Source organism: Heterodontus francisci, chromosome 9 (genome assembly GCF_036365525.1).
Source record: "Heterodontus francisci isolate sHetFra1 chromosome 9, sHetFra1.hap1, whole genome shotgun sequence".
NCBI classification, from domain to species: domain Eukaryota; kingdom Metazoa; phylum Chordata; class Chondrichthyes; order Heterodontiformes; family Heterodontidae; genus Heterodontus; species Heterodontus francisci.
In genome coordinates this window covers 112,169,701-112,195,949 of record NC_090379.1, presented here as the reverse complement: position 1 = coordinate 112,195,949, position 26,249 = coordinate 112,169,701, and the positions used below count along the sequence as shown (strand labels likewise).

Genomic DNA, 26,249 nt, shown 5'->3' with positions numbered 1-26,249 from the left:
ATGTGTGTATCAGGGATGTCCTCTGTCTGGCCAACTATACGCCATCAGCATAGAGCCTTTCCTGTGCCCCTTGCGGAGGAGGTTATCGGAACTGGCTCTGCATGGACTGTGCGTGGAGGTTGTCCTCTTGGTTTATGATGCTGACATACTCCTCATGGTAATGGATGTTTTGACTGGAAGATGCGCGAGTGCCAGCAAATGTACTCTGTCATGTCCGCTGCAAGGATCAGTAGGAGAAATGTTTTAGCCTCCTAGTGGATCAGTGGTGGGTGGATTCCTCTACCTGAGCCCCACCGAGGAAGCCTGGTCAGCGAACTGGCAATGCTGGAGGCCAAGGAGACCCCTCATCCAGGCTGCTGTTGGTCACTGGTCAGGTCTGTTCTGGGTGCTGTCCTTCAGGGGCACAGCGCTGGTCATAAAAACTACTGGCGGCTGCAACGTTACGACCGATTTGTCACTTTGATCGCTCTCTGAGTTTGCTGCCAAGGTTCAGTTGACTTCCACTGGGACAAAAGTTGCCCTGGCTTACCCTGGAGAGGGGGAGGATGGAGGAAGCAGTCATTGGGGAGGGGGTGGGAGGGCAGATGGTGCAGTTACTCCGGGTTATTGGGTGGGTGGTGAGGGGGCAACAGTTGCCCTGGGTTACCAGCAGGGTGGTGAGAGGGAGCAGTGGCCCTCAGTTACTTGATGGTGTGTGTGTGGGGTGGGGGTAAGAGGGAAATGTAGCCTGGGTTGCCAAGGGGATGGGGTTGGAGAGGGTGGGGGAGAGTGGGCGGGGCGCTCGCACCAGGTTACTAAGCGACAGTGACAGCAGTTGGTGACCCGGACGTGTTTGTTGGGCCACGTTGTGTTTCCGGTTGAAGCCTGCTGCAGTTAGGTTCTGTTTGCGGCCTTAGCTGGAGTTATGCCAAGGAGCGGCTGGAGGCTGCAGCCTCGCTACACGCGAGCGGGGAGCTGCGGCCAGCGGGGAGGCCGTCTCACTGCTCCCCCGTTTCTATAGCCACCCCAGGCTGGACCATGAGTGGCCCCGAGCAGGAATCCCACTCGGAGCAACAGGAGGCCGAGGTGCAGGCCTTGAATTCCATTTATGGGAAGGACTTCAGGGATCTCCGGGACCAAGACCCATGGAAGGTGAGGGTGGGGAGGGGGAGGAGGTGAGAGGGGTGGAAGCACGGGCAGGACGGGGAGAGATGGTGTAAGTGGGTGCAGGTGAGAGGGGAGGGATAACAGATTGGGTTTGTAACCATCTTAAGCCAGAATTGCCGACTGGATGACCCTTCTCAACCTCCTCCCGAGCTCCCCAGTCTTCAGTCAATTAAATTCACTCCAGTGGCATCAAGAAACTGCTGAGTGCACTGTACGTACTGAAAACTATGAACCCAAATAACATCCCAGCTGTAGTGCTGAGGACCTGTGCATCAGAACCAGCCATATCCCTAAATCAGCTGTTCTAATACGGCTGTGACACTGGCATAATAATAATAAAAGCAAAATACTGCAGATGTTGGAAATCTGAAATAAAAATAATAAATGCTGGAAATACTCAGCAGGTCTGGCAGCATCTGTGGAGAGAGAAGCAGAGTTAACGTTTCAGGTCACTGATCTGAAACGTTAATTCTGCTTCTCTCTCCACAGATGCTACAACACTGGCATCTACCCAGTCATTGGAAAGTAACTGACAAATGTCAGGCAATGGTCATCTCCATCAAGACAGCCTAACTACTTCCACCTAATGTTGTCATCACTGAGTCCATCAAACATCCTGGGGGAAATTACCATTGACCAGAAACACAACTGGAACAGCCACATAGATGCTGTGGCTACAAGAGCAGGTTAGAAGTTGGCTATTCTGCCATAGGTGGTTCACCCCCTGACTCCGTAAAGTTTTTCTGACACCTGCACTGCACAAGTCAGAAGTGTGATGGAATATTCTCCACTTGCCTGATGAGTGCCGCTCCAACAACATTCAAAAAGCTTGGCACCATCCAGAACAAAGCGGTCAGTTTGATTGGCACCTCATCCACCACGTTAAATATTCACTTCCTCCACCACAGGCGTACCATGGTTGCAATGTGTACCATCTACAAGATCCACTGAGGCAAGTTGGCAGCACCTTCCAAATGTATGACTTTCATCTCTTAGAAGTACAAGGGCAGCAGATGCATAGGAACACCATCACTGCCAAATTCTCCTCCAAGTCACACACAATCCTAACTTGGATATATTTCTTTTACTCCTGCATTGTTGCTGGGTCAAAATGCTGGAATTCCTCACCTAACAGCACAGTGGGAGTACCTTCATCACATGGACAGCAGCGGTTAAAGATGGCCCATCACCACCTCTTCAAGGGCATCTAGAAATGTGCAGTAAATGCTGGATTTGCCAGTGACGCCCACATCCTGAAGAACGACTTAAAAAGAAAACAACACTGTATCCCCAGCACTACCACTGTTGCATTTCAGAAAGGAGGTAGTTTAAGAAGGAAGAAAGAATTTGCAAATTAAAAAAATGTCTTTCATATTCTTAGGATATCTCAAAAATGCTTCACAGCTAATGAATTTGATTCTGCAATGAATTCACCTGCTTTGTAGGCAGGTTTGGCAGCCAATTTATATACAGATAGATCCCACAAACAGTAAATACAAATTACTAATTTTTTTTTTACGGTTGTGAGACTTATGTTTGCTAGGAGAGTGGAAAAGCTCCCACCACTCCCACAAAATGCTGTGGGATCTGTTTTATCCACGTGAACAAACAGGCAGAGTCTCAAAATAAAGTCTTCTGTGAAAAATAGTACCTCTGCCAACGGAGCACACGCTCAATACTAGACTGCTCTGTCAGTCTCGATTATTTAATCGAGTCTCTGGCGTGGGATTTGAATCCAGAACCTTCTGACTCAGGCAAAATTGATAGCAACGGAACCAAGCTGACACTAGCTTGTGTTTCATCTGCAGTGGAGTTCTATTTCTTGTCACCTTCCTCTTGGTCTAGCCTTGGTGTAGATGTGTTTAAGTAACAAACAGTAGAAGGCTATCTCAGCTTGTGGTCAGTGCAATCTGGACAGTAGCAAAGCATCTTCTGCAATGGGCCAGCTGTCTTAGCTGGCAATAGAATTTTCCCATTTTGCTTATAGCGCTGAATCTTGATAATCTGAACCAAGGTTTCTGTTGCAGGTAAAACGTCCCCCGGAAATCTGTATTGCGCTGCACCCTCAGGGACTGATCAACTTTGAAGATAGCCATGTTGCAGTGGATTTGCACGTTAATTGCCCAGCCAACTACCCAGATGTGTGAGTACCTGATCCTGACTGTGTCAGACATTTTGAATTTGACTGGGATCGTGCATAGAATTGGCAAATTGGGAACCTGGCTTTGCACTCCCTGCTCGATGCACAGCAAGTTGTGCACCAGTCAGGCTATCCAGGGACTGGTGGCCATGAGATGCAAAATAAAATGCTGTGTTAGTTGAAGGAAGTTTGATAAGTCTAATTCCAATAATTCTAGAAGAAAGCAAGTAAAAATGTTAGTAGCGTAAATGGGAACATAAAAATCGAGGAGCTGTGCTTGCGTTAATCAAAGAAGTCTGACCAATACGATTCCAGGGCCTGTTGGCAGTCCCACTGGGTGCTGCCCACGCAGGTGAGCACGAGGGTCCCTCAACATGGAGTGTCCTCGGTTGCCTGCAGAGAAGTCATAAAGTAAAGAGGCCTGAAGCTGCTGGGGCAATCGGAGTGGCGGGGAAACCCCTCTGCAGGAGCGGTGATGAACACGGTTGCTGCCTTTGATCCTCGAGGCACCGTCATTGGGGCATGGAGCCTCTGGCTCTGACGGCCACCCAGCCTGCCACCTCCAATGAGCTGGTGGTCTCCGCACTCTGATGGCGGGAAAATACTGGCACTGTCGCAAAATGGCCCCTAAATGGGGGCTGGTTACAGCCTGTCCCTGGGAAAGTCCCAGAGGCGGGAATGCGTGGGGTGCCATCCCGATGTGGCATCCCCCTACTTTCCTGGCTCCCCGCCTCCAACCCCATCTCCACAGGGCCGGGAAAATTCAGCCCAATAACTTTGGGTAGAATTACTAGATGAGGGACAGAGGTGAACAATTACTGGAGGTATGTTATAGACCTTCAGTGAAAGCTTTGATTTAGAAATGTGGGATGAGATAAGGAAGGTGATTCGTAAGGAACCAGCTATACTAGTTGGAGATTTTAACTCGTCAGAAATTGATTGGGACAATAATATCTTCACTGGTAATGAAGGGAAGTGACTTTTTTAGAATTAGAATATTACAGCGCAGTACAGGCCCTTCGGCCCTCGATGTTGCGCCGATCATCTGACCTACACTATTCCATTTTCATCCATACGTCTATCCAATGACCACTTAAATGCCCTTAAAGTTGGCGAGTCTACTACTGTTGCAGGCAGGGCGTTCCACGCCCCTACTACTCTCTGCGTAAAGAAACTACCTCTGACATCTGTCCTATATCTTTCACCCCTCAACTTAAAGCTATGTCCCCTCGTGTTTGCCATCCTCATCCGAGGAAAAAGACTCTCACTATCCATCCTATCTAACCCTCTGATTATCTTGTATGTCTCTATTAAGTCACCTCTCCTCCTCCTTCTCTCTAACGAAAACAACCCCAAGTCCCTCAGCCTTTCCTCGTAAGACCTTCCTTCCATACCAGGCAACATCCTAGTAAATCTCCTCTGCACCCTTTCCAAAGCTTCGACATCCTTCCTATAATGCGGTGACCAGAACTGCACGCAATACTCCAGGTGCGGCCTCACCAGAGTTTTGTACAGCTGCATCATGACCCCGTGGCTCTGAAACTCGATCCCCCTACTAATAAAGGCTAACACACCATATGCCTTCTTAACAGCCCTATTAACCTGGGTAGCAACTTTCAGGGATTTATGTACCTGGATACCAAGATCTCTCTGCTCATCTACACTACCAAGAATCTTCCCATTAGCCCAGTACTCTGCATTGCTGTTACTCCTTCCAAAGTGAATCACCTCACACTTCTCCGCATTAAACTCCATTTGCCATCTCTCAGCCCAGCTCTGCAGCCTATCTATGTCCCTCTGTACCCTACAACACCCTTCGACACTATCCACAACTCCACCGACCTTCGTGTCATCCGCAAATTTACTAACCCACCCTTCTACACCCTCATCCAGGTCGTTTATAAAAATGACAAACAGCAGTGGCCCCAAAACAGAACCTTGCGGTACACCACTAGTACCTAAACTCCAGGATGAACATTTGCCATCAACCACCACCCTCTGTCTTCTTTCAGCTAGCCAATTTCTGATCCAAAGCTCTAAATCACCTTCAACCCCATACTTCCGTATTTTCTGCAATAGCCTACCGTGGGGAACCTTATCAAACGCCTTACTGAAATCCATATACACCACATCCACGGCTTTACCCTCATCCACCTGTTTGGTCACCTTCTCGAAAAACTCAATAAGGTTTGTGAGGCACGACCTACCTTTCACAAAACCGTGCTGACTATCGCAAATGAACTTATTCTTTTCAAGATGATTATAAATCCTGTCTCTTATAACCTTTTCCAACATTTTACCCACAACCGAAGTAAGGCTCACAGGTCTATAATTACCAGGGCTGTCTCTACTCCCCTTCTTGAACAAGGGGACAACATTTGCTATCCTCCAGTCCTCCGGCACTACTCCTGTCGACAATGACGACTTAAAGATCAACAACAACGGCTCTGCAATCTCCTCCCTGGCTTCCCAGAGAATCCTAGGATAAATCCCATCTGGCCCAGGGGACTTATCTATTTTCACTCTTTCCAAAATTGCTAACACCTCCTCCTTGTGAACCTCAATCCCATCTAGCCTAGTAGTCTGTATCTCAGTATTCTCCTCGACAACATTTTCTTTCTCTACTGTAAATACTGACGAAAAATATTCATTTAACGCTTCCCCTATCTCCTCTGATTCCGCACACAACTTTCCACTACTATCCTTGATTGGCCCTGTTCTAACTCTTATCATTCGTTTATTCCTGATATACCTATAGAAAGCCTTAGGGTTTTCTTTGATCCTATCCGCCAATGACTTCTCGTGTCCTCTCCTTGCTCTTCTTAGCCCTCCCTTTAGATCCTTCCTGGCTAGCTTGTAACTCTCAAGCGCCCTAACTGAGCCTTCACGTCTCATCCTAACATAAGCCGCCCTCTTCCTCTTGACAAGCGCTTCAACTTCTTGAGTAAACCACGGCTCCCTCGCTCGACAACTTCCTCCCTGCCTGACAGGTACATACTTATCAAGGACACGCATTAGCTGCTCCTTGAATAAGCTCCACATTTCGTTTGTGCCCATCCCCTGCAGTTTCCTTCCCCATCCTACACATCCTAAATCTTGCCTAATCGCGTCATAATTTCCTTTCCCCCAGCTATAATTCTTGCCCTGCGGTATATACCTGTCCCTGCCCATCGCTAAGGTAAACCTAACCGAATTGTGATCACTATCGCCAAAGTGCTCACCTACATCTAAATCGAACACCTGGCCGGGTTCATTACCCAGTACCAAATCCAATGTGGCATCGCCCCTGGTTGGCCTGTCTACATACTGTGTCAGAAAACCCTCCTGCACACACTGGACAAAAACTGACCCATCTAAAGTACTCGAACTATAGTATTTCCAGTCAATATTTGGAAAGTTAAAGTCCCCCATAACCACTACCCTGTTACTCTCGCTCCTGTCGAGAATCATCTTCGCTATCCTTTCCTCTACATCTCTGGAACTATTCGGAGGTCTATAGAAAACTCCCAACAGGGTGACCTCTCCTCTCCTGTTTCTAACCTCGGCCCATACTACCTCAGTAGACGAGTCCTCAAACGTCCTTTCTGCCGCTGTAATACTTTCCTTGATTAACAATGCCACACCCCCCCCTCTTTTACCCTCTTCTCTGTTCTTTCTGAAACATCTAAATCCCGGAACCTGCAACATCCATTCCTGCCCCTGCTCTACCCATGTCTCCGAAATGGCCACAACATCAGGATCCCAGGTACCAACCCATGCTGCAAGCTCACCCACCTTATTCCGGATGCTCCTGGCGTTGAAGTAGACACACTTTAAACCAAGTTCTTGCTTGCCAGTGCCCTCTTGCGTCCCTGTAACCTTATCCCCTACCTCACTACTCTCAACAGCCTGTACACTGGAACTACAATTTAGGTTCCCATTCCCCTGCTGATTTAGTTTAAACCCCCCCGAAGAGCACTAACAAATCTCCCCCCCAGGATATTGGTACCCCTCTGGTTCAGGTGAAGACCATCCTGTTTGTAGAGGTCCCACCTACCCCAGAAAGAGCCCCAATTATCCAGGAAACCAAAACCCTCCCTCCTACACCATCCCTGCAGCCACGTGTTCAACTCCTCTCTCTCCCTATTCCTCTCTTCGCTAGCACGTGGCACAGGCAACAACCCAGAGATAACAACTCTGGTTGTTCTCGCTCTAAGCTTCCACCCTAGCTCCCTGAATTTCTGCCTTAAATCCCCATCTCTCTTCCTACCTATGTCGTTGGTGCCTATGTGGACCACGACTTGGGGGTGCTCCCCCTCCCCCTTAAGGATCCCAAAAACACGATCGGAGACATCACGTACCCTGGCACCTGGGAGGCAACACACCAACCGTGAGTCTCTCTCGTTCCCACAGAACCTCCTATCTGTTCCCCTAACTATGGAGTCCCCAATGACTAATGCTCTGCTCCTCTTCCCTTTTCCCTTCTGAACAACAGGGACAGACTCTGTGCCAGAGACCTGCACCCCATTGCTTACCCCTGGTAAGTCGTCCCCCCCAACAGTATCCAAAACGGTATACCTGTTGTTGAGGGAAACGGCCACAGGGGATCCCTGCTCTGCCTGCTGGTTCCCTTTCCTTCCCCTGACGGTAACCCATCTACCTACTTCTTTTACCTGAGGTGTGACTGCCTCCCTATAACTCCTGTCAATAATCCCCTCCGCCTCCCGAATGATCCGAAGTTCATCCAGCTCCAGCTCCAGTTCCCTAACGCGGTCTGCGAGGAGCTGGAGTTGGGTGCACTTCCCGCAGATGCAGTCAGCAGGGACACTCTTGGCGACCCCTACCTCCCACATTCTGCAGGAGGAACATACAACTGCCTTTACCTCCATTCCCACTATTCTAGATTCCCAATAAATCTACTGAAAAACCAAACGAAAAAAAAAAGTCAAAACTTGTTCGCTTAGCAATCCGACGGACTGAACTTTTTAAATAAAAAGCTTACCTTATCAACACACTAGAGTCCTTTTTTTTTGGTTAGAGGAGGAGGGTGGGTGGGAGACACTACACGTGTAGTGTCTCGGGTACTGCCACTGCCCAAATAAATAGTTTTCCCCTACCCAGCAGTCCCCGGTCCTCCGAAACAAAAAAGGGATTACCTTGTAACTTACTGAAATTGACCGCTCAGCTGAAAGTCGGCTCCGCACCCCGTTCTATCAAGGCTGCTCCTCGCAAAAGACAAAGATTTTAAAACTGCCCAAATAAATAGTTTTCCCCTACCCAGCAGTCCCCGGTCCTCCGAAACAAAAAAGGGATTACCTTGTAACTTACTGAAATTGACCGCTCAGCTGAAAGTCGGCTCCGCACCCCGTTCTATCAAGGCTGCTCCTCGCAAAAGACAAAGATTTTAAAACTGCCCAAATAAATAGTTTTCCCCTACCCAGCAGTCCCCGGTCCTCCGAAACAAAAAAGGGATTACCTTGTAACTTACTGAAATTGACCGCTCAGCTGAAAGTCCGCTCCGCACCCCGTTCTATCAAGGCTGCTCCTCGCAAAAGGCGAGTTAAAGGAAGTTAAAGGAAGACTGTTTTTATGGCTCAGTCTGTAAAAGAGTGAACAAGGAGAGAAAATATCTTAGATTTGATCCTGAGTAATAGGGATGATCAAAGCTCCAACGCAAAGGTGGATGAGGCTTTAAGTATCAATGATGATGTGATCACATTTGACATTTGAAAGATTTGAGGTTATAAAAACCACAATAAAATAGCTAAATTTTGAGATGGCCAACTTTGTGCTTGAGAAGCCTTGTCCGAGTGGTCCTGGCGTGTTCCGTTGTAGTAGCTGTCCAAGCTTTTATTGACATTGGTGAACTTCTGTCTGGTAAAGGTGAGGAGTTTAGAGCATTTATGGGTGAGGTATTGCACATAATGCAGTGAGGCTCCATTTCCCTTTCCCTACAAATTGTCCCATAATCCTAACTCAATCAGAGATTCCCTGCTGTATCAACGTGACATTTCCATTTCCCACATCCAGCTGCTCCTGACCCTAGTTTTCTGCTTTTAATGTATCCCTATTAGGAGCTCTGATAAACTTCCCAGAATCATGGCACTTGGGGCTCTTACAGCTGGACCGGATTGGCCTCAAATTCAATTTCAAGAAATGAAATGGCACTTATAGTGTGCTCTGTGCAAACTCAAACTGATGTGAGGCTGTCTCCAAGGTGACTTGCATCTGAGAAAGTTATAGTATGATTATACCTTAGAACACCACATCACGTAGCCTCACTGCACTGAAATTAGAGACTTAGATTGTTTATAGGGACCTCTGTTAAACACAATGTTTGTGATGAATGTAAGTGTTTTTTTATTTATAAAACTAATTTTGTTTAAATAGGGTTAGTCTACATGGCAGTGCTGAATTTAGACATGAGCCTGACTCTAACCAGGATACTGTGAGTACAGTCAGTGTGTGTGATCTACACAATGGAGAATATAGACAGAGCTCCCTTGGAAGAAGTTAAGCTTGGAGGAAAAACAGAAGCAGAGTGAAGCAGTGTTGTGCAAGCCATTTACAGGTAGACGTCCAGCTAGTGGAAAGTGAAACTGGTTCCCATACTCCTTGCCCTGTCAACTATCTCAAAAGCTTCTCTCGAGATAAAAGACAGCCCTTTTCACTCATACATCTAGTTTCCTTTTGTGTTTTCTTTGGCAATTTTGGGGGCGTGTGTTTGCAGTAGTCTCTAACTTAAAGTTGTTTTCATCTGAAGAAAATTGGAGCCTGATGCCATGTCAGAGAGACTTGTTATAATTTGATAATTTTGAGTCCTTTCCCCAAATGCCTTTTGTGTTCCTAACCAGAGAGTGTTAATCTGAGTTCTTTTTGCCTTCAGTCTGGTTCAGTAAATATACTGAGTCGGATGTGTAGGTAAAATCAATTACTTTATTTGCGCAGTCGCCAGCGGACTTACTCTGAGAACAGCGGCACTGACTCCACCAGAGTCTGTCGGGTCCCCCCCAGAGTAAGTAAAGTTTTTGATACAGGTACTACTGTTTATACATAAAGATTCATGCTACACCTCCTTGTTTACCCAATCAGTGCAATACAATTCAACTTCACCCACGTGGTGACATGCAGTACATCTGTTACTGAGGTTATCAATACACACCATTCTCAATACATACTTGTTACTAATAATACATTGTTTTGTACCAGCAAGATAAAATAAAGCGGACAAGCAATCTAATTAGCAAGAGCATAGGAATCATCAATAACCATGCTGGTCTCACTCCCTACATGGATCATGAGTCTGTCTCTACCTTGTGACAAGTAATTACGGCGCATCCTGCTATCTCTATTAGGTGTACATTCCTGAGTGTTTCGTGCAGTCTGCAGCTACATCAAGTAGTGGCAGTTCACAAAGATAAGAGGGGCCTAGCACTCCTTATCACTCACACAGGGATGGACATCATTTGATTCACAGGAGTCCATTTGTTCCAAACCACAGGGAGTCACACAATCAGGCCATAAAGAACAGATGTCCTTGCAATTACCAGTTTCGGCTAGTCTTTACAGTCTCACACGCTCTGCCTTTACTTTTAACTATTTCATTGTGGTTTCTGCCACTTAAAATCAAAGCTCAGCAAAGCTACTATTCCTAACTTGGCTATATTTCCCATTAAGCATAGTGCCATGCCTTTCTGCTCACTTCCACAAGAGCACTTTCCATAAGCAGGCCGAGTCTCCTAAGAACGTGTTGAAATCTTCATTCCTTTGTTGTGAATGGATTAATGTAGCCACAGGGGAGGAGGGGGGTAGGGGAAGACCACCAGGTTCTCCCATCACCTCAGTAGGCAGAAAATAACACACCACCAAGTAAGTATATAGAAGCAAAGACTTCAGGAGTGCAGACACAGTAAGGCACTAAAACTGCACAGTACTTCAACGTAGCAGAATAGAATCAGTACAGGAGCGGGTAGTCACTATACTCTCAGTAAGCTGCTGCTTAGATGCATTTGACAAACAGTGGGTCTTCTGGCTGGAGTTGTGTTAGACCTTCAGGATGAGATGCTGTTTGCGAATGGCGCAGGTTCCAGCTTGTTCACAGAATCCGTTGCCCTTGTGCTAGATTTCAAGAGCCGCAGCCCTCCCATGGGATTTCTTGTACGTAGAAAGCATAATAAACAAGTGTACAGTGATGCTAATGGTTTTTATACCTTGCTAAGCTTGAGATTGCATTGCCTTTCACTGATTTCTGCCTAGGCTGTCTTCACACCTATGACGTCTAGAAAATAACAGCTGTTTGTCAAACCGCGTACCCTACCAGTACAAATAACTTGTCCCAACTATCAAACCACTTTGTGAATTCTCCCTACACAAGGCTGTTGCAATTTTCCACAGACCAACCATCTTCTGTCTTCCATTGGCACCATCTGGAGTAAGGCGTTTGGTTTTGGGCATTGTGTTTCAGGAAGGGTGAATTGGCCTTGGAGGGGGTACAGCACAGATTCACCAGAATTAATCTAGTACTTAAAATGCCAAGTTGAGGGCTGATTTCATAAATCTGGCTTTTATTGTCTAGATATTAGAAGGTTGATGGGTTTAAAATTATAAAAGAATTCAATAGGGTAGGTGCAGAGAAGCCATTTCCTCTGGTGAATAAATACAGACCATGGGGCACAATTTTAAAATTAGAGCAAAGCCATTTGCAATGAAATTATGAAGCACTTTTTCCACAGAGTATTGAAAATCTGGAACTTGCCCAACAAAAGACTGTAGACAGTCAATTTTCAAGACAGATCGGCAGATTTTTCTTGGGTAAGGGTATCGAGGGATGTGTATGAAAGGCAGATAAATGGAGTTGAGGTACAGCCATGATTTAATTGAATGGCAGAATGGGCTTGAGAGGCTGTATGGTCTACTTCTGTTCCTATAACTCCTACTGATTGCTGATAACTTCCCACTCGCTCAGCATGTTACTCGCTGTCCCCTTTACTGTATGCTGCCTCTCCCTTGCCCTTTTTCTCACTCCTCTCTCCCATTCCCCTTGCCATTTTGTCCATTTGTCCTGCCAGGGTCTGCCAACATTTTAACGCTTTCTATTTAAAAAGCACAAAGCCTTTACTGTTTTCTGTCGCTTCTGAAAGCTGTTACAAGTTGAACCGAGTCCCAACTATGAGGAGATTTGGGTGATTTGAACAAAGTTCAGAATGGGTTACCGCCCTCATGTGTCAACAAAAAGTCCTGATTAGATGTTGTAGGCTCAGGTAGTGTAACAGGAGTGTATTCTTTTAAAACTTAATGGCTTTCATGGTTACTGCCAGTATTTTCTTCTGTTATTAATGGTTAATATTTTTCTTTGGTTGTGATCTGTGCAAGTAAGGGCGGCGCAGTGGTTAGCACCGCAGCCTCAGAGCTCCAGCGACCTGGGTTCAGTTCTGGGTATTGCCTGTGCGGAGTTTGCCAGTTCTCCCTGTGACCGTGTGGGTTTCTGCCAGGTGCTCCGGTTTCCTCCTACAGCCAAAGACTTGCAGGTTGATGGGTAAATTGGCCATTGTAAATTGCCCCTAGTGTAGGTAGGTGGTAGGAGAATTCAGGGAAGGTGAGGATGTGGTAGGGAATATGGGATTAATGTAGGATTAGTATAAATGGGTGGTTGATGGTTGGCACAGACTCGGTGGGCCGAAGGGCCTGTTTCAGTGCTCTATGACTAATTTGTGTATTCACTGAACTGATGCGGTTTTATTTTGCTTTTTTATTAATGGTGTTGCCTGTTGAGTCCAGCCCCTGATGGATCACCAAGTTTATTCAGCGAGAAGCTGAGCCAAATAGCCTGTGAAATTGATGGGCTCAAATTAGTCACACCAACCCGCCCCCCCATCTCTGTCCCCACACCCCAAATTCTGTTGTCAGTAGCCTGATGAGAGCTAGGTCTGAGAGTAATATTCCATGGGGCTCCCGTCCTGAGTTTAAGGGTGCGTGAATGTCTGATCACAAATGGATTTGACTCAAATGTGATGCTCTTGACTGAGTGGTCTGTTGTCAGACACTGATGGCTCAAGTGTGAAGATTAGCTGCTTCAGCAGTGTGCCAGTGTTGTGTGTCCCTTCATCGAACATACTCCTGTAAACAATTAAAGTCTTCGGTCAAGGGGAAGGGAAGGCAACTGGTGAGAAAAATAGTAATAAAATGGCAAGCCCAGTAGCAGTGACATTCTTGATATGGGCCTTCGCCATGCTTGGTAGTGAGTTGGTGAAATGCAGTGCTGCTGGCTGAAGTGGAGGCCAGTTTGCTGCACAACATTCTGACTTTGGTCCTGTGATAACGCTGTTCCATTGTCATTCCCACAGACCACCAGAAATCGAGCTGAAGAGAACGAAAGGCCTATCTAATGTGAAGCGCAACAGTTTGCACGCGGAGCTGGTGAAACTAGCCAAAGATCACTGTGGAGAGGTGAGGACATAAGGAAATGCAAGAGTTTGATGTAACTTGAACCCAATATCATGGTACAATGTTTGCCCTTTTATATTATTGTATTTCTAACTGTTTTAACACTCATATGTACGGTATCTTTTTTGTCCTGTATTGGGGGGAGGGGGGGGTTGCCTAAGGGCTTTGCCTCTGTACACACAGAGTGCTAACTTGCTGTTGATGCAAACCCTCAACCTGCTATTCCATAGTGTAGCATGTTGGGACTTCAATGAACTGTCGTCCAAAGCAATTTAACTTGTGAAGGAGTTCTTCAAGGGCTAGTGATGTGGCAACACGTAACAGCTACTGAATGTGACTTTAACGGCAGCCTGACTGTTCTTGCACAGTTAACTATGGAGCAGTGACAGGTGATGATGTGTCACTTCCAGTGATGTTCTGAGAATATTTCAATATAGTGTATGGCTCAGTTACGTTATAAACTTTAAAGAGAATCCAATCTTTTTGCTTTTAGGAAGTGCTAGCCTGAGGCCAGTTAGCATCCCCAAGAGAGGGTCACCGCTTGCCATTTTTAGGGACCTGCTGTTAATGTTGGCAGAGGCCCAGAAGCAAGTTGCTTTTCTGCCCCTTGACCTCTGTGACACAGAGGCACTGAGTTGGGGAAGGATGTATTGGCAGGCCATTTAATTTTTCAATTGTTCATGGGATAATGATGTTGCTGGTAAGGCCAGCATTTGCTACCCGTTCCTAATTGGGATCCCTAATCCTTAAGGTGGTGGGACAGCACATACCCAGGGATGGTGATGCAGGAGTCTGGGACATTGACCGTAAGGTATGATTCGGCTGTTGTTTGATGGATCTGTGGGACAGCCCTCCCAATTTTGGCACATGTCCCCAGATGTTAGTAAGGAGGACTTTGCAGGGTTGACTGGGTAGGGTGTGCCTTTGTTGTTTCCGGTGCCGAGCTCAATGCCAGGTGGTGCATCTGGTTTTATTCCTCAACATTTTTGTAAAGGATTTAACTGAGTGGCTTACTTGGCCATTTCAGAGGGCAGTTTGGAGTCAATCGCGTTGCTGTGGGTCTGGAGTCACATAAGACTGGGTAAGTACATCACATTTCCTTCCCTAAAGGGCATTAATGAACCAGATGGGTTTTTATGACCGTTTGGTAATTTCATGGTCATCGTTACGGAGACGAGCTTTCTTTCCAGATTTATCTAATTCCCCTCCAAACCATTCTCCATCCTGACTTGGAGATTTATCGCCGTTCCTTCACTGTCGCTGCATCAAAACTCCCTCCCGAACAGCACATTGGGTGTACCCGCACCAGATGGACTGCAACGGTTCAAGAAGGCAGCTCACCACCACCACCTCAAGGGCCTTGCCAGTAACACCCACATCCCATGAAACAAATAATAAAAAGTTGAATTTAAATTTCCTCAGCTGCGGTTTTATCATGGAAGGCATCACAGTGGGGTGCTTAAAAAAGTAATTAGGAGAACGAAGAGGGGACATGAAAAAACACTGGTGGGCAAAATAAAGGAAAATCCTAAGGTATTTTATAAGTATATTAAGGGCAAGAGGATAAGCAGGGAAAGAGTAGGGCTCATTAGGGACCAAAGTGGCAATCTGTGTGTGGAGCCGAAGGATATAGGTGAGGTTTTAAATGATTACTTTTCATCTGTGTTCACTATGGAGCAGGACGATGTAGGTGTAGAGAACAGGGAGGAGGATTGTGATATACTTGAACATATTAGTATTGAAAAGGGGGAAGTATTAGCTGTTTTAGTGGGCTTAAAAGTGGATAAATCCCCAAGTCCAGATGAGATGTATCCCAGGCTGTTATGTGAGGCAAGGGAGGAGATAGCAGGGGCTCTGACAGAAATTTTCAAATCCTCTCTGGCCACAGGGGAGGTACCAGAGGGTTGGAGGACAGTGAATGTGGTACCATTATTCAAGAAGGGTAGCAGGGATGGACCAGGTAATTATAGGCCAGTGAGTCTAACGTCAGAGATGGGGAAACTATTGGAAAAAATTCCGAGACAGGATTAATCTCCACTTGGAGAGGCAGGGATTAATCAGGGACAGTCAGCATGACTTTGTCAGGGGGAGATCGTGCCTAACTACCTTGATTGAATTTTTCAAGGAGGTGACGAGATGTGTAGATGAAGGTGAAGCAGTTGATGTAGTCTACATGGACTTCAGTAAGGCTTTTGATAAGGTCCCGCATGGGAGATTGGTTAAGAAGGTAAGAGCCCATGGGATCCAGGGCAATTTGGCAAATTGGATCCAAAATTGGCTTAGTGGCAGGAGGCAGAGGGTAATGGTCGAGGGCTGTTTCTGCGAGTGGAAGCCTGTGACCAGTGGTGTTCCGCAGGGTCTGTGCTGGGACCCTTACTGTTTGTAGTGTACATTAATGATTTAGACGTGAATATAGGAGGTATGATCAGTAAGTTCGCAGATGACACAAAAATTAATGGTGTCCTAAATAGTGAGGAGGAAAGCCTCAGATTACAGGACGATATAGATGGGCTGGTAAGATGGGCGGAGCAGTGGCAAATGGAATTTAATCCTGAAAAGTGTGAGGTGATTGCATTTTGGGAGGATTAATAAGGTAAGGGAATGGATGGTAGGACCCTCGGAAGTACAAAAGGTTAGAGGGACCTTGGTGTACTTGTCCATAGATTACTGAAGGCAGCAGCACAGGTAGATAAGGTCGTTAGGAAGGCATAAGGGATACTTGCCTTTATTAGCCGAGGCTTAGAATGTAAGAGCAGGGAGGTTATGATGGAGCTGTATAAAACACTAGTTAGGCCACAGCTGGAGTACTGTGTACAGTTCTGGGCACCACACTATAGGAAGGATGTGATTGCACTGCAAAGGAGATTCACCAGGATGTTGCCTGGGCTGGAGCATTTCAGCTATGAAGAGACACTGAAAAGGCTAGGGTTGTTTTCCTTCGAGCAGAGAAGGCTGAGGGGGGACATGATTGAGGTATACAAAATTATGAGGGGCATTGATAGATTAGATAGGAAGAAACATTTTCCCTTAGCGGAGGGGTCAGTAACCGGGGGCATAGATTTAAGGTAAGGGGCAGGAGGTTTGGAGGGGATTTGAGGAAAAAGATTTTCACCCAGAGAGTGTCTGGAATCTGGAACGCATTGCCTGAAGAGGTGGTAGAGGCAGGAACCATCACAAAATTTAAGAAGTATTTAGATGAGCACTTGAAATGCCATAGCATACAAGACTACGGGCCAAGTGCTGGAAAATGGGATTAGAATAGATAGGTGCTTGATGGCCGGCACAGACACGATGGGCCTGTTTCTGTGCTGTATGACTCTATGACAACTAAACCCCATTTTTTTCCTCACCCAACATTTACATGTGCATGTTTCAGGACTGCTCACATAATTGTATGGCGATGAACTTATGAATATGTGTTTCCTAGTACTTCAGTATGTGGTGCAGCCTAGGGCCATTTACACTTTTTATACTGATGTGAGAGAGCATGCAACATCTGTATGAGCAATTTGTGTGATGTAGTTTACTGTTATCAATGCGTCTTTAAATATTTCACAATTATTGGATTATGCTTTGCTCAGTTTGTGGAATGCTGCCAGTCATAGACTCCCCTTCCCCAGCTAACACTGAGAGGCTAAGGTGGAAAATAATCAATCTGCTCCCAGGCCATTACTGATAAATCACCAGATAAATGCAACTTCATTTTTCTTCGCAATCCTGTCATTCCTATTGGGCCACTACCAGCGCTTTAAATATTTAAGTAAAAGAAAAATCCACCGACAAGATAAAACAAAGGGATGCTGAAGTTATTTTTTCACCTAATTACCTCCCTTCCAGTCATTGAATTGTGATGAGATACAAGTTTGGGGTGAGAGGGAATGAGGAATGTGCTTTACCCAAATAGAAATTCTTTACATGCAAGCTCTGCATGTAACTAAATAAAGCATCATAGTAACTAGACCAGTTTCTTTTCCCATTCCTAACGTGGGGAGTTGCGACCAACACCCTAGCTGCGATCATGCCCATGATTGCCTACCTCATCATAGCCCAAGGACTTAGCATGACACCAGGCAGACATTCACTTGTTCGGCCACATATGACATAATACTTTTAAAGTGCTGTGTTTCTTAAATAGCTGTGGCATCTCGAATGCCCTTGCTGAGAGACAGGTTGTTCATTGTAACCTGGTGTTATGGTGTTTATTGTGGTAGGTGATGATATTCCTTTTGGCGGATCATGTGCAGACATTTCTCAGTGAAAACAACATCCCTCCCTCCAAATCCTTCTACGAGGAAATGCTGAAGAACCAACAGGAACAGCAGCGACGGCTAGCACAGGAGGAGCAACGCAGGATAGAACAGAAAAAGAAGCATGATGAAAAAATGGTGTGAGATGCATGTTCTGTTCACCTGTACCTTTATTTTCTCATCCTCCTTTTAGTACTTTTCCTTTGCTGTGACAACTGTATATTAGTTCCTGCTGTATGCCTTATTTCCTTTCCTGACTCATGTTGGTAGTAGGTTCCACAGGCACTTGGCAGTCTTTACCCAAATGGTCATTCTTTAGGGCAGCTTAGCTGTCATTATGATGAATTGCAGTCAAGACAGATTATATCCTCAAGTGATGTCCACATACATGCTCACTTTCTGACTTGCTGGATAGCAAATGGGGACAGGAACCCTCGCTAAGTTCCCACTGATCCTCTTGAATTCAGGTTGTATGTGTGCTGCCACCCTGGGTGAGGAGAGCTGTTTCAGTAATGCCTAGACTAGAGTTGACCAACCTTTTCATGTGGGGGGCATATTACAATTTTTGTCCTATATAGGGGGCAGGTGAGAGAATTTTGGAAAGAAAAAGGCATTCAAAATTAATCTTACTATTAATCAAAACAACAGTAAATGTACATTTTTGTGAAGGAGCTTTAAATGAGAAGACTAATTTAGTGACTTACCTTCTCGTCAGTATGTTGGACACAGATTTCGTGAGATACTTGACAATTTTTAATTGCACCACTAGTCAATATTTGCCTGCACATTTGTAGCGATGCTGAGTATTATGGATAGATGTCAACCTTTCGGGAGTCACCTTGATCACTCTTCCTCCCTCTCTCTATTTTTTTCTCCCCCCGTCCTCCCACTCCCGCTCTCTCTCTCTCCTTTCGGTGGTAGGAAAAACGGTAGCTGAACAATGGGCTACCTTCAAATACGAGATAGTTCAGGCACAGTCAAGGTGTATTCCCTCGAAGGGGAAAGGTAGGGCAAACTAATCCAGAACTCCCTGGATGACTAGAGATAAAGATGAAGATGAAGAAGTGTGCTTATGACAGATGTCAGGTAGATAATACAATGGAGAACCAGGCTGAATATAGAAGGTCCAGGGGAAGTGAAATAGCAAATAAGAGAAGCAAAGAGAGAGTATGAAAAGAAACTGGCAGCTAACATGAAAGGGAATCCCAAAGTCTTCTATAGGCATATAAATAGTAAGAGTGGTAAAAGGTGGAGTAGGGCTGATTAGGGACCAAAAAGGGGATTTACACATGGAGGCAGACGGAATAGCTGAGGTATTAAATGAATATTTTGCATCTGTCTTTACCAAGGAAGAAAATGCTACTCAGGCCACAGTGAAAGAGGAGGTGATCACTACAATACAAGAATTTAAAATTGATGATGAGGAGGCATTAGATAGGCTGTCTATACTTAAAAGTTGATAAAGCATCAGGGCTGGATGAGATGCATCCAAGGATATTGAGGGAAGTGAGTGTAGAAATTTTGAGGCACTGGCTGTAATTTTCCAGTTTTCTTTCAATTTATGGGTGGTGCCAGAGGACTGGAGAATTGCAAATGTTACAGCCTTGTTCAAAAAAGGATGCAAAGATAAGCCCAGCAACTACAGGCCAGTCAGTTTAACTTCGGTGGTGGGGAAACTTCTAGAAATAATAATTTGGAACAAAATTAATAGTCACATGGACAAATGTGGGTTAATTGAAGAAAACCAGCATGGATTTGTTAAGGGAAAATTGTGTTTCACTGACTGGATGAAGAGGTAATTGAGAGTGTTGATGAGGGCAATGCAGTTGATGTGGTGTACGTGGACTTCCAAAAGGCATTTGATACAGTGCCACACAACAGACTTGTGAGCAAAGTTAGATCTTAAGGAATAAAAGGTACAATAGCAACATGGATACGGAATTGGCTGAGTGACAGGAAACAGAGTAGTGGTTAATGGATTTTTTTTGGGCTAGAGGTAGGTTTGTAGTGGAGTTCCCCAGGGGTCAGTGTTGGGACCCTTGCTCTTCCTGCTATATATTAATGACTTAGACCTTGGTGTACAGGGCACAATTTCAAAATTTGCGGATGATATAAAACTTGGAAGCATTGTGAACCGTGATGCGGATAGTATAGAACTTCAAAAGGACATAGACAAGCTAGTGGAATGGGTGGACAAGTGGCAGATGAAGTTCAATGCGGAGAAATGTGAAGTGATTCATTTTGTTAGGAAGAACACTGAGAGACTATATTGAATAAAGGGTACAACTTTAAAGGGGGTGTAGGAACAGAGTGACCTGGATCTTTATGTGCATAAGTCATTGAAGGTGGCAGGAGAGGTTGACAGGGGTTTATAAAGCATGCAATATCCTAGGCTTTATTAATAGGGGGATAGAGTACAAGAGCAAGGAGGTAATGTTGAACTTGTATAAGACACTAGTTCGGCCTCAGCTGGAGTATTGCATCCAATTCTGGGCACCACATTTAAGGAAAGATGTGAAGGTTTTGGAGAGAATGCAGAAAACGTTCATGAGAATGGTTCCAGGGATGAGGAACTACACTTATGAAGGTAGATTGGAGAAGTTGGGACTGTTTTCCTTGGAGAGAAGGCTGAGAGGAGATTTGATAGAAGTATTCAAAATCATGAGGAGTTTGGACAGAGTAGATAGGGAGAAACTGTTCCCACTCCTGAAAGGATCAAGAACGAGAGGGTACAGATTTAAAGTAATTGGCAAAAGAAGCCATGGCGGCATGAGGAAAAGCTGCTTCACACAGGGAGTGGTTAGGATTGGGAATGCACTGCCTGAGAGTGTGGTGGAGGCAGTTTCAATCGAGGCATTCAAAAGGGAATTAGATAGTTACCTGAAAAGGAAGAATATACAGGGTTATGGGGAGAAGGCGGGGGAATGGCACTGAAAGAGTTTCTCTCTTGGAGAGCCGGTGCAGACATGATGGGCTGAATGGCCACCTTCTATGCTGTAATAATTCTGTGATTCTGTGAGGTATGTGCATGACTGGTAAAGGGTGGAGAATAATTTTTTTTACCCTCGTTTCCTATTTCCTTTACTTTGCGTTTGGATAACAGCTATCCTGCCATTCTCACCTCCTCTAGGCAAATCTTTTGTTTCTTCACTTGTCCCATTACCACTCCCTTTGGCCTTGCACCATGAAATCTGTTGTCATTTGATCTCCTTTGTCCTCCATCCTATCGCAGACCTTCCCTTTTGTTCTTCTTCCCACCTCCCTCTTTTCACCAGTTTCAAATCTGTTACATTTCTAATTTTTCCCAGATCCGATGAAAGGTTACAAACCTGAAATGTTAACTGTTTCTCTTTGACAGATGCTGCCAGACCTGTTGAGTATTTCCAGCATTTTCTGTTTTTGTTTGAGTTCCAGCATTCGCAATATTTTGCTTTTGTGGAGAATGGCAGAAGGCGTACTGCAAACCACTCCCCCACCCACCCAGATTTTTAAAGTATAGTTTATGGTCCCTTCTCTTCTCCCTGCAACTCCTCAAAATCTTGAAATCTCTTCCCTTCCCTGACTTCTCTATTGCCTTCTCTAGGGATAGTCTGTCAATTGATATCTACTATAAGCCCACAAATATAATTTTGAGCTCTTCTGGTCACTTGCTATTTGAATACTTTGTCCTGGTCTCACTTAGACCTCTGATCTTAGCCTGCTACATTGTTCTAATAAAAATTAATACAAGATCAAGGACAGCACCTCATCTTTCTACCAGTCACTTTACAACCCTCTGGCCTTAATATTGAGTTTAAGAATTCAGCCATTAAGCAGAGCTCTCATTTTCTGTATGAAGGCAGGTATTGGTAATGTAGGATGGGTGTATCAGCACCTCGGAGAGTGGGGAAGTTATGGGCTGGTGGGGTGGGGATCTCCCAGCTGGCAGGATGGTCCACCTGCCTTTTTTGCTTCCTTTGTTCTTACAGGCCACTGCTTTGTGATATTTTCTATCCTCTCTCCCCCGTGCTGTAACGATATATACATCCTCTAGGTCTTGGATGCATCTTTTATTTCTCTAATTTTTCTCATTATTGTATGCTTTTATTGCACCATTATCGCTTCTGTCATTTATTCATCTCCTGTCCTCCACCTGGGTTCTGCCAGGGCTACTCGGCTTCTGACCTCATTATAGCCTTGGTCCAAACTTGGACAAAAGAACTGAATTCAAGAGGTGAGGTGCGAGTGACTGCCCTTGACATCAAGGCAGCATTTGACTGAGTATGGCATCAAGGAGTCCTAGCAAAACTGGAGTCAATGGGAATCGGGGAAAACTCTCCACTGATTGGAGTCATACCTAGCACAAAGGAAGATGGTTGTGGTTGTTGGAGGTCAATTGTCAGGACATCACTGCAGGAGTTCCTCGGGGTAGTGTCCTAGGCCCAACCATCTTCACTTGCTTCGTCAATGACTTTCTCTCCATCATAAGGTCAGAAGGGGGGATGTTCGCTGATGATTGCACAATGTTCAATACCATTCGCGACTCCTCAGATACTGAAGCAGTCTGTTTCCATATACAGCAAGACCTGGGCAACATTCAGCCTTGAGCTGTTAAGTGCAGTTACATTCGCGCCATACAAATGCCAGGCAATGACCATTTCCAACCAGAGAGAATCCAACCATCTCCTCTATGACATATAATGGCATTACCATCGCTGAATTCCCCCAGATCAACATCTAAGGGTGCGGGGGCGGGGGTTACCATTGACCAGCTATGTAAGTACTGTGGCTACAAGAACAGGTCAGAGGCTGGGAATTCTGTGGTGAGTTACCCACCTCCTGACTTCCCAAAGCCTGTCCACCATCTACAAGGCACAAGTCAGGAGTGTGATGGAATACTCTCTACTTGCCTGGATGGGTGAAGCTCCAACAACACTCAAGAAGCTCGACACCATTTAGGACAAAGCAGCCCGCTTGTTTGGCACCCCATCCACTACCTTAAACATTCACTTGCTCCATCATCGCGCACAGTGGCAGCAGTGTGTACCATCTACAAGATGCACTGCAGCAAGGGCAGCAGATGCATGGGAACACCACCACCTGCAAGTTCCCCTCCAAGCCACACACCATCCTGACTTGGAACGAGATCACCATTCCTTCACTGGGTCAAAATCCTGGAACTCCCTTCCTAACAGCACTGTGGGTGTACCTACCCCACATGGACTGCAGCGGTTCAAGAAAGCAGCTCACCACCACCTACTTGGGGGCAATTAAGGATGGGCAATAAATGCTGGCCTTGCCAGCGACACCCACATCCCATGAACGAATAAATAAAAACATCACCGATCATGTTTTTGTTCTCTGTGTCTCTTTTCCCTGGTTTGGTTTCTGTTCAGAAGCTGTTCATCTGTAATGTCTTCTGGTTCTGATGAAAGGTTACCTGCCTGAAGTGTTAGCCCTACCTTTCTCCATCGATACTGCCTGACCCGCTGAGTATTTCTGCATTTTCTGGCTTAATTATTGTACCTCTTTCATCCTTCAGTTCAGGCCTCCTTTGCAGCCTTGATTAAAGCCTTCAGAATTTTCTGCTCTATTCTCTGGAACTCAATAACAGCAACTTGATTTTATACAGCACCCTTCAGATAGTAAAATGGCTCATGGCATTATCAGACAAAAATTGACACCGAGTCAAAGGAGGAGATATTAGGACAGGTGACAAAAACTTCAACAAAGAGGTAGGTTGTAAGGAGTGTTGTAAATGAGATGCAGAGAAGTTTAGGGAGGGAATTTCAGAACTTAGGGCCTAGGCAGCTGAAGACCTGATTGCCAGTGATGCAAAGGAAGTGGGGCATGCACAAGAGGCTTTTGGATTCAGAATGCTCGGAGGCTTGTAGGGCAAGAGAAGGTTGCAGGGATAGGGCTTGGGAGAGGCCAAAAAAGTATTTGAACACGAAGATGAGAATTTTAAAATTGAGGTGTTGGAGGAATGAGAGCCAATGTAGGTCAGTGAGCACAGGGATGATGAAAGAAAGTGTCTTGGTGCAAGTTAGGACATGAGAAGCAGAGGTTTCGATGAACTCGTGTCTCTGGAGGGTGGAAGCTGGTGGGCTGGCCAGGAGAGCAGTAGTTGATCTGGAAGTAACAAAAACATGAATGAGGTTTTCAGCGGTACATTGGCTGAGGCAGAGGTGGAGACAGGCAATGTTATCAAAGTGGAAATAGGCAGTCTTTGTAACAGAGAAGATATGGGGTTGGAAGCTCAATGCAGCATCGCATAAGACATTGAGGTTGGGAACAGTCTGGTGCAGCTTGAGGCAGTGACCAGGGAAGATGATGGAATTGGTGGCTAGCCAATGGAATTTGGAGCCCGAAACCCCTCCACCCTTCCTTTAAAAGTCACCTCAAAACCCTGTTTTCCGATTGTACGTTCAGTTACCTCTCCGACTGATCAACATTTGTTCCTACATGCTGAAACAACTGAGAGTTTACTGTTGCAGGTACTATATAAATACAATTTGTTATTGGGTGCCTAGACAACCTTTAAAGCTCTAAGTTATGTCCACAGAGCTGAATATCTCTTGGACAGGAAAAAAAAGAGTAAAAAGGGTCTGGTTCAGATATTTAAAACTTTCCTCCAGCCGCATATGGGACAAGGCCTTTCCCTGTCAGTATTCCAAATGGGCTGATCCCCCCCCCCACAACAACCTGGGCCACTTTTAAATCACCCTTCCCCATCCCACAGCATCTTCGTTCAAGCATAGGAGATGCAACACCTGCCCTTTCACTTCCTTTCTTCTCACTGTCCAGGACCCCAAATACTCTTGCCAGGTGAAGCGGTGTTTTATTTGTACTTCTTTCAATGCAATATACTGCATTTGCCGCTCATGATGCGGTCTGCACTACACTGGGGAGACCGCACGCAGATTGGGTGATCACTTTGCGCAACACCTCCTCCTTTCAATTCGCAAGCTTGACCCTGAGCTTTTGGTTGCTTGTTATTTCAATTCTCTGCCCGGCTCCCACACTCTGATAATAAAAGCAAAATACTGCGGATGCTGGAAACTTGAAATAAAAACAAGAAATGCTGGAACCACTCAGCAGGTCTGGCAGCATCTGTGGAAAGAGAAGCAGAGTTAACGTTTCGGGTCAGTGACCCTTCATCCCACACTCTGATCTCTGTCTTTGGTTTCCTAATGAAGCTTGATGAAAGTTCGAGGAACAGTGCGTCATCTTTTGATTAGGCACTTCACAGCCTTTTGCACTCGACTACGAGTTCAAACATTTCAGATCATAACCACTGCTATTTTTTTTTTCAGACAGGAGTTGTTGGTAATGATTTTGCTTTTGTTATTTTCAGCTCTTCCAGATCCATCTTTTGTTCATTTTATTACTCTGTTGTGGCCCCCTTTTGCCTTGCACCATCATTCCTTTTGTAATTTAATCACTCCTCTGTTCTTGCTTACAACTTATTATATCTCTTTTTCCAGTTCTGACAAAAGGTTAACAACCTGCAATGTTAAATCTTTCTCTTACCACAGATGTTGCCTGACCTGAGCATTTTCCAGCATTTTCTGTTTTTATTTCAGATTTTCAGCATATACAGTATTTTAATTTTGACTTTAAAACTTTAGATGGTTTGGATTGTAACTAAGATATTTAACTAAAATTGTGATCATAAAACTGGAGAATAGAAATAACAACATATGTTACATTAAAGCCACAAGTAGTGGATTAATAGAACAGGTCCCATCCAAAGCAATGAAACCCTTAAGGAGCTTGATGAACACTGGTTAAGAAAGTATAAGGATAAGCACTAATGTCGTCAAATACTCAGTAGCATTCTGTTTTCAGCTGTGCCAAGTTGACTATCAAGCTGCTGACTGCACACTCCAACTTTCTTTTGGCTTTTAGGGATTTCTTGCCTCATTTAAAGTTTAACATGTAGTTACTCCTTTCTTTGAGGAGAGTCCCTGATAGTGCAGATTATACTGTAGGAAGGTGTGAGATTGATGGGTGAAATGGCCTATTCTCATTCTATATTTTGTTAAAAGATTGTGAATGAAGGGTTGGATTTCCTTTTACTGGGATTTCAACCAATGTGTCCTCAACTCTCTTCTCCAGCTCTTACTATGTTTCAGTATCACGAACTGTAAAAATGATTCTGCACAGTAGAACTCCTGACTGACTTCAATTTCAAACATTTAGGCTCACCTTTATTATTTGGTGAGCTGAATATCTGACACGCATGTAAGCTAACAGTCTCCAAACCAAGGTCTGAAAAAATCCACACTGGTAGTATTTCTATTTGCTTGCCT

The 26,249-nt window shown here is 45.2% G+C and overlaps 1 protein-coding gene across 4 annotated transcripts in view; it reads left to right on the top strand.

Annotated features, from left to right (window-relative positions):
- The first annotated feature begins 861 nt into the window (after positions 1-861).
- eif2ak4 (eukaryotic translation initiation factor 2 alpha kinase 4) overlaps positions 862-26,249 on the top strand; it is a 183,289-nt gene continuing 157,901 nt past the window's right edge. For all 4 annotated transcript variants that reach the window (XR_010975749.1, XM_068039692.1, XM_068039691.1 and 1 more), the window contains exons 1-4: positions 862-1,131; positions 3,174-3,289; positions 13,609-13,711; positions 17,920-18,093. Coding sequence is in view for 3 of the 4 variants with exons in the window: in XM_068039692.1 (XP_067895793.1) it covers positions 1,018-1,131; positions 3,174-3,289; positions 13,609-13,711; positions 17,920-18,093 (507 nt within the window). In the remaining variant the exon portion in view is untranslated. The remainder of the gene's footprint in view (positions 1,132-3,173; positions 3,290-13,608; positions 13,712-17,919; positions 18,094-26,249) is intronic.